This window comes from Chinchilla lanigera, unplaced genomic scaffold (genome assembly GCF_000276665.1).
Source record: "Chinchilla lanigera isolate Chin_1 unplaced genomic scaffold, ChiLan1.0 scaffold00041, whole genome shotgun sequence".
In the NCBI taxonomy this organism is placed as follows: domain Eukaryota; kingdom Metazoa; phylum Chordata; class Mammalia; order Rodentia; family Chinchillidae; genus Chinchilla; species Chinchilla lanigera.
The window spans coordinates 12532651-12545140 of record NW_004955442.1 but is presented as its reverse complement, the minus strand read 5'-3'; the positions used below and the strand labels follow the sequence as shown (position 1 = coordinate 12545140).

Here is a 12490-nt window from a genome sequence, read left to right as displayed (position 1 = left end):
TGAGCTATATCCCTGGCCCCTACCATAATATTTTTAACAAGCTTGCTTTTCCATTCGATGGCACTTGACGGCCACATTCACCTTATTTTTGATCATACCTCATAAAGACACTCACAAAGGAGGACTTCTAGACGGCTTCAGAAAGTGGCAAGAATGATGGGATAAGTGTGTTGGAAGTTGAGGGGGGTATTTTTTGAGGGGGATTAATGGCAATGTGTCTTTTAGGGTAGTACATTTTTGTTTAAACATTCACTATATTTTTGATGAAACGTCACATGTAATACTTCATATATAAATACATAATAACAAAAATATATATTCCTAAAACTTATATGTAGTATTGATATATAACTTATTTATAGTATATAAATGATGTATTATACTAAACCTGTTATCTACATATAACTCTACATGTTTGCATATAATTTGAAGGGATAAGGGCTCAGCTATCAGATCCTGCTTCTCTAGGCCTTCATGAAAAGGCTCAGTGTTCCTCAACAGTGTAGACTTGGCCTTGTCCCCTGGATGGGGCCCCTTGGTGTCGCCAGCATATGACATGCTCTCTCCTGCCCTTGGGAGGGTACGACATCCTCCACACTGAGACCCTGGCATTGGCCTGTCTGGCTTTCAGGTCCACCCCGAGAACGAAGACTGGACTTGCTTCGAGCAGTCTGCCTCCCTGGACATCCGATCCTTCTTTGGCTTTGAAAGTGCCTTGGAGAAGATTGCCATGAAGCAGTACACAGCCAATGTCAAGAGGGTGAGTTGAGGGTGCTCAGACCTGTTCTGCCCCCTGACAACCTGTGTGATCCTGGGCAAGGGCCTTTACCTTCCCAGCCAGTCTTCTCATCCACAAAATGGGTTTCTAGTCATGATCCTATCACAGACCTTATGGAGGGAAAGGGCTGGCCTGTAGTAGGGGCACCCTAGTGATTGTGCCAGCCCCTCTGGGATGGTGGGGGCTTGTGTAGTGAACTCAGTGGACAGAGGAGGGACATTGTGCAGTGGCTTTTCCTGGCTAAGGTTGTTATTGCTTGGTTTAAAGAACTCACAATCCTCAATTGGGTAGTGGCCTGTTTATGTAATTACAGGTGAAATTAATTTTAATAGCATAATTTATTTAATGTGTTGTTAATACAGAACTGTGTTAGTTTATATTCTTCATTCCATTCTGAGTCTGGAAATCCCACGTGCATCTGACATCGTGGCACACCCCTATCCTATGACCACACTGCAGCTGCCTGTGGACCACAGTGTCTGGGCTGGTTCCCTGAGTTGGCAGGCTGTGGTGGTGATCCGTAGAGTCCTGGCTGTCCCGGCCCATGGTGACATGTCTGGGGTCTCTCTGGCTTCCAGGGGAAGGAGGTGATTGAGCATTACCTGCACGAGCTCATCTCCCAGGGCACCTCCCACCTTCCCCGCTGGACACCAGCCCCGGTGCGGGAGGAGAATGCTCAGAGACAGCCTGGGCCACAGGACCCTAGCTCCCCGGAGGGCGAAGTGATCGGCAGCGCCCCAGGCCCTGCTCCGGAGGGTGTCAGTTCCAACGGTAGGTGGCTGCACCAGGCCGGCTGACCAGGTCTGCACCTTGGCCCGCAGTCCAAGGCAGCCTTCAGCATTGGCTCACTCCTTGGGAGGAGGGGAGAGCCTTGGGTCCCCTTGGCAGGGCGGAGGATAGAGGGGGGGATGTTCTGGGTCTGAAATGACTCAGCCTCCTCCCCTGCTGGCTACTTCTTCCTGGCTTCTTTCTGGCCAGAGATGGCTTATTTCTGGATCAGGAATTGACCTCCAGTGCCTTAGCACTGAATTGCTCTCTGGTTATTACTATTTTTAATTATATGAGTAATGCATAATCATGGTAGAAAAAAAATTCAGACCGCTGGGAAGATATAAAGTACAGTAAGATTCCTTCCCTCTCCCCAGAGGCTGTAAGAGTTTTGTCTTTCATGAAACTACCTAGGCATATATATGTACATACACACACACATATGCACACACATGTGCACACACACACACACATCTAGTTTATGTTGGACAAATGAGAGCATGTTATACATTCTATTTGACACTTGGCTTTTTCTCACTAATGTTTGAATAACTTCCCATATCAATGCATGTATCTTTTTTTAATATTTCATACTATAGGTAGCTTTCCTATTTATTAGTAAGCATATATTTATTATTACTATTTTTCAGTATTAGGGACAGAATCCAGGGCCTTGCATGTACTAGGCAAGAGGTCTACCACTGAGCTATATCCCAACCCTTTTTTATTTTGAGAAGTTGCCTGGGCTAGGCTTGAACTTACAGTTCTCCTGCCTCAGCTTCCCAGAATGCTGGAATTAAAGATGTGTACCACCATATCTAGCTCATTAAAAAAGTACAGCTGGGTGTGGTGGCACACACCTACAATTTCAGCCCCTGGGAGGCTGAGGCAGGAATATCACTGAGTTTGAGGCCAACCTGGGCTACATCACTGTTCAAGGCTAGCCTGTACTGCATAACAAAACTCTGTCTCAAACCAACCAAGACAAACAAAAAACTAATGATATGGTATATCCTGTACTTAATGATTTTACATTATATATATATGTGTGTGTGTATGTGATCAAAATATAGTAATTGTTTAAATTAAAAATAGTTTTATAATAAAAGACACAGCCATAATCCCCCCAAAGTACTCCATTTTGCTTCAGACACACTTATCGCACCGTTATTGCCACTCTCTGAAGCAGTTCTGGAAGTCTTTTGTGCCTTTGCAATTAAGATAAAAAATACAGTGAATGGAGCTGCCACGTGACATTTAACAGAAAGGCAGACTCCTGAAACAGTATGGTGTGTCCTCATCCATCTTATTCACTGGATCTGGCACTGTGTGACTTTGGCTCTTCCCCAAAGTCTAAATAACCATGGGCAGTGAACATTTTGAATTGACTCAGGATATTGAGGCAGTTATGACAGACAGCGCAACTACAGACCCTCATGAAACAGGACTTCCAGAACTGCTTCAGAAAGTAGCAAGAATGATGGGATAAGTGTGTTCAAAGTGAGGGGGACTATTTTGCAGGGAGTTAATGGCAATGTGTCTTTTACTGTAGTAAAATATTTTTTACACCAAATATTTACTTACTGTATGTTTCGATGACATATTGTATGAATTTTTAATTTAATTTTATTTTTTTAGCATGAATTTTTTAAAGTGGAATTGCTTTTTTTAGGAGTGGTTTTGAGACAGGATCTTGCTATGTAGTTCAGGCTGAACTTGAACTCACTATATAGCTCAGGCTGGCCTGTAACTCATGGTAATCCTCCTGCCTCAGCCTCCTGAGTGCTGGAATTACAGGTGTATGCCATTTCGCCTGGCTAAAGTGGAATTGTTGGATGAAATGTTATATGCAACAAAATTTTGGTATATTTACCTACTAGGCCTCCAAAGAGGTGCAAATTGTTGTTTGCACCAAAAGTGTGTAGTGTGTCTGCTCATCCTGACTCCCCCACATGAGTCTTATTAAATATTCCAGCCCTCTGAAAGGCAGCAAGAGTGATCCCTGGTGGATCTGTAGTCTATTCTTTTGTCACAAGTAAGGTTAAATGTTGCTTTCATGTTTAGTTGCTCTTTGTATTCCTTTCTTTGGTGAATCCTTGTTATTGTTCTTTGTCCTTTATCTATTTGTTCATCCATTTCTTACTGGTTTGAAGAGCTCTTTGTGTATTAAGGCAGTTAGCCCTCTGTCACAGCTCGGTCCATGGAGAATGTTCACAGAATAATGTTAAAGGCAAACAAAACAGAAACAAACCCAGCAAACCAGGATGCAAAAACGCACAGGCACCACAAGCCCCATTTTAACCATGTGCCCACCCGGCTCATGATGACTTGGTTTTCCTTTTTGGGCCACTCACATAGAAGTCTGACCCTGAGATACTTGTGTGATAGCACCAGCTAACTAATGCTACCTCCAGGCCTGTGTTTGGGAAGAATAAATTTCATTCGTGCAGCAGACACTTACTCTGCTCCAGCTGCATGCACTGGCCAGCTTCTGCTGGTCATGCACTGCTTTACAGCGGTGGCCGCTGCAGCCTCTTGCTGGGTGTTCTCTGTAGCTTTCTGTCCTGTGCCTTCCATATTTTGCACGCATCCTTCCTCCCTTCTCGCCTGTGCTGTCTGCCAGCTCTGCTGGTGCTCAGAGTGGCTGGCAGAAGGCGCTTTGGTCCCTCTGCACTGTTCTGGATCACTGGGCTTTTGTACTGAGAAATAGAAAAGGCCTTCACATCTGCCCCAGGCTAGAAGGATTCGGGAACTCCTGCCTCCTGTTTGTGCTTGCCCTCCTTATCTCCAAAGTCATTGTCTTTGATTACATGAATTCAGCCTGTCTCCCTCACACCGTTCCATCTCCCCCTGCCTCAGTTTACCCAGATGCCTCCTGGCACAGTTGGTGTGGCCCTGGGCTCTGCTATTTTGGGGGAACCAAAAATAGAGGAGCTGCTATTGAACACGCTGATGTTCAATTTGTTTTCATATTGTGCCATCATCCATAAAGAAGCAGCTCTACCCACAGGGGCTGCCACTTTGTGTAACATCTGTCCCCTGCTAAGGAGGCAGTGGGTTGCAGGAGCTGCTGCCGCAGTGGTCAAGAGTCAGCAACACAAGTTGAGTGTAGTGATGTACACCTGTAATCCCAGCACTCTGGCAGGCTGAGGCAGGAGGATTCCAAGTATGAGGCCAGCCTGGGCACTTAACATCTTAGTGAAATGTGTCTTAAAATAAAAGGTAAAAAGGGCTGGGGATATAGCTCAGTGTAGTGGCTTAGGATTCACTCCCTGGTATGGACAAAAAAAAAGTCAGGAATAAGACCCAAGCCTCTGCATGGTAACCCCAAACAGCCTGATTATGTGAGCTTGGGTTTCCCAGGGGGGCTGATCCACGTGGTCCTCAGATCCCTAAGCAGACAGGGGTCCAGGCTCTGTGTACCAAAAGCCTCATTTCCTATAAAGGGGGCTGGGGAGGTGGGAAGGCAAAGGGGACTGGTGTTTGTGACCCACCCCCTCTGTGCTGGGCACTCCTTGCCTTGCTCCTCCGGGGACCACTCTCCCTCCACTTGGCTTCAGTATTCTCCAAAGTGAGGATAACAGTGACTTACTCTCACGGCGAGTTGGAGTAGCCTGAGACCAGGCATGTCCTGGGCATGCGGTGAAGATCTTCGGAACCTCCCCAGAGAGTGAGCCAAAGAGGACAAGTCACTTTCCACAGCGAGACCCAGGAGGGTCCTGCATGGGTTTTCGGAGTCTCTTTGGAAATGGGTTGGACAGATGAATGGGCAGGGGTATGGCCTGGCTTGGGGCCACATCCCAGAGCCATGGTGGCCAGTGAGTAAACCAAGGACAACAGAAAGGTTAGACCGTGTGGCCAGGGGTGAGGCGTCTCCCTCTGGTCCTGAGTCTCCCTCCTCCTCCAAGGGGACAAGCTGGATGCAGACTACATCGAGAGGTGCCTGGGCCATCTCACCCCCATGCAGGAGAGCTGCCTGATCCAGCTTCGGCACTGGTTGCAAGAGACCCACAGAGGCAAGGTGGGTGCAGGGGACTCACTCCCAATGGAAGGGATCCACGGAGGCACTGGGGAGGCAAGAGAGACAAGTTTGGGGTTAGTAAATATTAAAACCTTACACTGTTTCTTCTCTAATGTTATTGTCCTGTGCGCCCGTAACACATGCTGAGGGTACCACTGGTGGTAGGGTTCCTTGTCCTCAGCGCTGGTGGCATTTGTAGTCAGTGGTTGTTGTGTGTGGCCTAGGATGCTTAGTAGCATCCCTGGCCTCCAGCCAACAGATGCCAGTTGCTCCCTACTTGTCATGACAACCCACAAGGCTTCCAGCACAGTGCCATGTTCCCGAAACCGTATATACTGCCCCTTTCTATGAGATCTCGCGGCTTTGTGAGGGTGATTCTTGAATGCCCAAGGATTTTGGCTCTAGACTCTTAATCCTCTAATATGGATGTTCACCATGCCTGTACATCCCACCTGTGGCCTTGTCTTCAGCTCCTTGAAGAAGACCTGGGTTTCTGGCCTTTCCCTCTCCCTCAGTAAAGAGAGGGAGGAGCTGGTTATTGTTGGGCTGTGATTTAACCTGCCTGCCCCTGTTTCTTCCTCTGTAAAATGGGGATGATGTTGGTATACACTTCCTATAGTGAGTTACAAAGACTAATCCATGTAAAGTGCTTAGAAAGATGTCCACCCCAGAATGAGCACTCACAAAAGGGCAGCTTTTATTGCTGGATTTGTATAAGCAGTGCACAGAGGAGTGAGGAGGAGGAGTCGTCGTCCCAGGGAAAGACTCTGTTCCCAGCACATGGAGGGAGGACAGTTCAGGGAAAACAGAGCCCTTTTCCAGCTGCGTGTCTTGCAAATGAGAAAGAAGACTCACTTCTTATGATTTTATCTGTGGGCTTTTCTCACTCTGCCTCGCAGATTCCCAAAGACCAGCACATCCTCCGCTTCCTGCGGGCACGGGACTTCCACCTGGACAAGGCCCGGGAGATGCTGTGCCAGTCTTTGAGCTGGCGGAAGCAGCACCAAGTGGACCTCCTCCTTCAGACCTGGCGGCCCCCAGCACTCCTGGAGGAGTTTTATGCAGGGGGCTGGCATTACCAGGACATAGGTGTGTCCTTGACTTACATATCCGACATGTGCCACACATTATGGTCACTGTCAAGCACAGTTAGTGACACACTTCATGCAAACATCCTGTTTTCCCTTTTGGTTTTTGGAGGGATCTATGAAGTGTCCCCCCAGCCAGGGAGAAGGTAGAACTGGAAACATGTTTGCCCTGGGCTGAGTTAGCCACCATTGCTTTGGATCCTCGTGATTATTCATGCAATGGCTTCCCGAATGTTGCATCATCCCCTAGGGCTGCCACAGCAAATGACCAAACACTGGGTGCTTCAAAACAAAGGAAGTTCATGCTCTCCCATTCTGGAGGCTGGAAGCGGAAGTGTGAGGTGGAGGAATCAGCAGGGCCGACTCCCTCTGGAGGCTCTCACAGAGGACCCTCGCCTGCCTTTTCCAGCTTCTGGGGCCAGGTGCTGTTTGGTTTGTGACACCATAACTCCAGTTTCTGCCTCCACCCTCGCACGGCCTTCTTCTCTGGGTATCTTCAGTGGTCTCTTTTCCTTATAAGGATCCTGGGCCACTTGGTTAGGGCTCGCCCTAAGTCCAAAATGATTTCATTTTGAGATTTTTAACTTGCACCTGCCCAGCCTCACTTTCTAAGTGAGGTCACACTTTGATGTTCCAGGGGACATAGATGTTGGGAAGACACTGCTCCAGCCACTACAGACATCTTTTTCTAGATTTAAAAAATTAAGCAGCCATTGAAGTCAGCACCTAGTGTGCTTTTCGATGTCCTTGATGTAAAAACTCGCATGTATTGATTTGAGCAGAGGCTCTGCCCTCTCAAAGGGGTGGCTGACAAGGAGGCTTTAATATTCTGCTGGTCCTCATTGTGAGCTTCACACTGTGGATCCCCCTACTTGATAAAACTTGTTTTTAAGCCGCAAATCAACACTCACAGCTCTTTTGAGGACGTGTACAGAATGGTGAAAATTTTGAGTGGCCAGACAGGCCAATCTGCTGAGGTCGAGCAGGGCAACCCTTTGCCTTCCTGATTCAGCACTTACACTGCATGCAAGGGTCCTTTTGGTGGCCTATTTCACGACATGATTTTGTACTTTTGTGCTCTGTGGGCAGTTTTGCTGTTTAAGTAGCCAGAACTGTAGGGCCGATGTGCTGTTTAGGGTTCCTAAGTGCTAGAAGGCTGCTGTGCACTTCATGGAGAAAATACCTGTGCTCAGTAGACTCCTTTGGGTGTGAGCTCCTGTGCTGTTACTACCGTGCTGTTGTTGGTCTATCGTTCAGTGGTGAAGATCAACGTCATATATCAAATAAAGTGGTCTTACATGGAGGAAATCAAATAAGGTTATCTATTGATTGGTTAACAAAAATCTTACGACTAGAGACTTGTGGGAATTTAAAACCACATTTCCCGAAAAGCAGTGGTTTGGTATTTGCTAATAAAGTGCTCACAGTGACTTTATAGAACGTAATTATCATGAATAATGAGAATTAACATCGTAAACATTCTTCACGTGACCTTTTTGCTTCAGCTGACAGAAAGCTAAGGACTCTTTCATGACATGGCTCGTTCTCTTTTTAAAAGAGGGCTTTTTTTTTGGTACTTGTGCTGGAATACAGGGCCTTTATACTGAGCTACATCCCCAGCCTTTTTATTATTATTTTTTAATATTTTGAGTCAGTCTTCTTAAATTGCTAGCAAGACAAAACCAAGCACCACGATTTCAGTCGGCACCAAAGCTGCCCAGAGGAAGTGGGGAGTTCCCACAGGCCCCTCACCCTGCTTGTTGAACTGTATCCCCTTTCCTGCGGCGGGGAGGGGAAGTCCCCCTTGATCAACAAGTGGACAAACAGGACCCTGGTGAGCTCAGCCTGCTGTCTCTTCCCCTGAGGAGGCGACGTTCTCATCTGCAGCCTTTAGGTGGCCTTGGCCCCGGCATCTCTTTGAATAAAGTCCCTGTCTTTGGTCGGTCCTGCACAGATGGCCGCCCGCTCTACATCCTGCGCCTGGGCCAGATGGACACCAAGGGCCTGATGAAAGCCGTGGGGGAGGAGGCGCTGCTACAGCACGTGAGTGGCCATAGGGGAGGGCGTGGTGGGGCCTGTGGGGCGGGGCCTGCAGAGGCACGTGGTCTCCGGAGGGCGGGGCCTGCCACCTGCGGTGGGCTTTAAACCCAGCCCCTTGTCTCCTCCCAGGTTCTTTCTGTCAACGAGGAAGGTCAGAAGAGATGCGAAGGGAACACAAGACAGTTTGGCCGTCCCATCAGGCAAGAGTCGAGTTGGGGCTGGACTTCCCCTAAGTAACCGGACAGCTTCACTCATGAGCAAGTGCACCGCCCAGGCCTCGGGCCAGAGCTTGTTTGGCGATGTCCTGCCTAAGCCTTACCGTGGTCTGTGAAGCAGGGACTGTAATTGTCCTGAGTGGGGAAACTGAGGAGGAGGTGATACTCATCTGGGGTTGTGGAATACTCAGTGGCAAAGCTGGGTGCAAGTTGTCTCTGTCTGCCCTGACCCTTGGCCTTGACTTGCTGAGACCAGCACTCCAGACCAAGCTCCTCCTTGACCGGCCCCCGAGGCAGCCCAGTCTCCCAAGGGTCACTGCCCACCCAGCGGTTCACAGTTTTCTAACTCCCTCGAATTGCTGTCCTTGAGCTGAGTTTCCAGCCGCCAGCACTGACAGTGGTGTGGCTCCAAAGGAATGGACCTCTCAGGGCTGCAGGTCCCTCCTCTGTAAAGTGAGCTTACAAATGGACTATCAAAAATGACAGCTTTAAATGATGAGGCAAACACAGATATAAGACTCACCAGGGTCTCAGCCCTTGAGTCCCTTTCAACAGGACCTGCCCTGCAAGCCTTTTGAATCTGCCGTGTCACTGGGACAAATACCCAACACCCATAAATTAAAGGAGAACTTGGCTCAGGGTTCAGGGGGCTCAATCCATGGTCAAAAAGCTTCAAGGCAGAAACATCATGGTGGAGGCGATAGTGGGGCAAAGCTGCTTAATTTGTGGTTCCTGAAGCACACTAGTGCCAGAGAGGAAGGCTGAGGGACCAGATATAGACCCCTCAGGCTATGGCTCTGTGACCCACCCAGTCACACCCGGGAGTGTGCTACACCAATCCCCTTGGTGGCCCTCAAGCAAACCAAATTGATACAGTTAAATTTAACTGCCAGACTTTTTATCCCCAAATATCCTCTGTAGGATTAAGTTCTTTTGCTGTTGGGAGAGTTCCTAAGCAGAGGTGCATTTTGTATGGGGGGTAAAAGCCAGTCACACACCTAGCCAGAGACAGAATTCACCCCAGATGTTCAAATGAGGGATGTCATAAAGGTCTCCGTGCAGAGATTTAGGCAGAGTCAAGGGAACATCTAGGGGGCAGAGGCCCACGGGGACCAGCCAATGCAGTGAGATGGTCATTTTCCTAGTGAGTTAGTACTAATGGAGTGGAAGCACAGAGAGGTTAAACACTTGGACAAGGCCACCCAGCAAATGGCAGAACTGGAATTTCAACCTGAGAGGTCCCAATGTATGTCCATGCTCATTTTTTTTCAGTACCAGGGACTGAACCCAAGATCTTCACACTGAGCTACATCTCTGGCCCCTTTTTACATTTTTTATTTATTTTGAGAAAGGGTCTCATTAAGTTTCCCAGGCTAGGCTTGAACTTGTGCTCCTCCTGCTTCAGCCTCCCAGAGTGCTGGGATGCCAGGTTTACACTACCAGGCTGGGCTTGTGTGTGCATGTTCTTAATGCTTGTGCTTACTCTATTTAGTAGTTAGCATCTTTTTAATAATTAACAGCAATACTATTTGTTTACTGAGCACATGCTATGTGCCTCCCTCGCAGAGAAGGTTACACCCACCATCTCATTTTACCCTAACAACTACTGCTTGAGGTGAGGACTGTTACTATACTTGCCGCTCACCTGAGGAGAAGTTAGGTCCTTGGCCCCTGCCACACAGCTCTCAAGGGTAGAAGTGAGACTTGAATTTGAGCACTTGGCCTAGGAGTCCACGCTCTGGGCCTCTATACTGTGCAGCCTTCTCACCGTGCAGGATCCATGGAGGTGTTCAGTGGTCCCCTCTCCTAGCTCCATCTCACTGAGCCTCCCGGGTTATCCCTGGAAAGGGTGTTGGGGGCCATGGCAGGTGGCAGAGCCAGGTGGAGCATGGGTCCGTGTCCACCACAGCTCCTGGACCTGCCTGCTGGACCTGGAGGGCCTGAGCATGCGGCACCTGTGGCGACCGGGAGTGAAGGCCCTGCTGCGCATGATCGAGGTGGTGGAGGACAACTACCCGGAGACTCTGGGCCGGCTGCTCATTGTGCGAGCCCCCCGAGTCTTCCCCGTGCTCTGGACGCTGGTAAGAGAGGGAGCCACATAGCCCGGGGTTCCCTTTACAGTAATCATGAGGACAGATGAGCACGTAGGGGCAGAACGCAGATTAGTGGTCACCAGGGGCTGGAGGAGGGGAGCAGGAAATGGCCATGGCCAGGTGTAGGTCACCTCTTGGGGTGATGGAAATGTCTTGGGACTAGACACAGAGGCGATGCTTGCATGACATAGTGAGCACACTAAGGGCCACACAATGGTGCACTTTAAAATGATGATGATGGTGATTTTGAGGACTGAAGCCAGGGCCATTGCACTGGGCTACATCTCCACTTTTTACATTTTGAGACAAGGTCTTGCTAAGTCAATTAAGTTGCCTTCTGCCTCAGTTTCCCAGAGTGCCAGGATTACAGGCATGTGTGACTGCGCCCGTCCAGAGTGATTATTTCTATATTATATGGATCGTGTCTCCGTAGAGAGTCCATTCCTCCTTGTCTCTGCTTCCCCAGATCAGCCCCTTCATCAGCGAGAACACCAGGAGGAAGTTCCTCATCTACAGTGGCAGTGATTACCAGGGCCCCGGGGGCCTGGTGGACTACCTGGACCGAGATGTGATCCCTGACTTCCTTGGCGGGGACAGCGTGGTGAGGCCCTGGGCAGGAGGCTGGAGGCTGGGGCTCTGGGGAAGGGAAGCTGATGAGGACAGGCCCTTGCTCAGCCCTTTGCTCCTGCCCAGGAGGCCTGTGGTGCTAAGGGGCACGGGGCTTGTTGCAGAAGGCACTCTAAAGAGCGGGACACCACTTGGGTGGGGGCTCACTTTGGGTCTTTCAAACAGAGTGAGTAGTACAAAATTTTCCAGAAGCCCAGGGGTCAGGCAAGGGTTTACTCATCCTGTATCCCTTCCAAGATGTTAGGCAGCAGAGGCTGCCTGCCCACTCGGTGCCCTCTGCAGCAGCGAGGTGACTCCCAATGCCCCTGGCCCTGGGTCCTGGACCTGGTGTTCCCAAACAGACTGGTCCCTCCATATTGGCACTGGCCTGGGATGGTCAGGCCACTGCTGTAAGGGCAGGTGGTGTCCAGACCCTCTTATTGTCTCCTTTGGGGGTGAAATGACAGGCGGGGTGTCCCTGGGTCCCTGCTCTCTCAGTCATCTGGTTATGGGTCACAGGCTGCTCTCTGACCTCTAACTGAAACATTTCTGGGTCAAAAGAGGCTGATCTTAGGGTTCTGCCAAGCTTGCCTCCTCTCTCCACTTGTTGAGACCTGTATTTGCATTTATTTCCATTTTAGCCTGCTTATAGATCTGAGAGGGCCTTATTGAAGGACACTGGGCAGTGACCTTGTTTTGTTGGGTCTTACTGTTTTGTAAGTGAAATAAGGAAAATTACTGTTTGGTGATGGCCTGTCACCCAGGCACCTTTGGCTCTGAGAAGTCTGTAGAGCTGGAGAGTCCCTCAACTGCACTGTCCCTCTCTCTAAGGGGGAGACGCATGTGTTGCAGGGTGCAGTGTGGAACGGACCCCGAGCCTA

At 49.3% G+C, this 12490-nt stretch overlaps 1 protein-coding gene across 1 annotated transcript in view; it reads left to right on the top strand.

The window, feature by feature from the left end:
• Positions 1–12490, top strand: part of Sec14l5 (SEC14-like lipid binding 5) — a 39628-nt gene that overhangs the window by 22486 nt on the left and 4652 nt on the right. The window contains exons 5-12 of the mRNA XM_005391257.2: positions 632–760; positions 1357–1549; positions 5455–5567; positions 6467–6656; positions 8610–8698; positions 8825–8895; positions 10820–10991; positions 11470–11604. Coding sequence (XP_005391314.1) covers positions 632–760; positions 1357–1549; positions 5455–5567; positions 6467–6656; positions 8610–8698; positions 8825–8895; positions 10820–10991; positions 11470–11604 — 1092 coding nt within the window. The remainder of the gene's footprint in view (positions 1–631; positions 761–1356; positions 1550–5454; positions 5568–6466; positions 6657–8609; positions 8699–8824; positions 8896–10819; positions 10992–11469; positions 11605–12490) is intronic.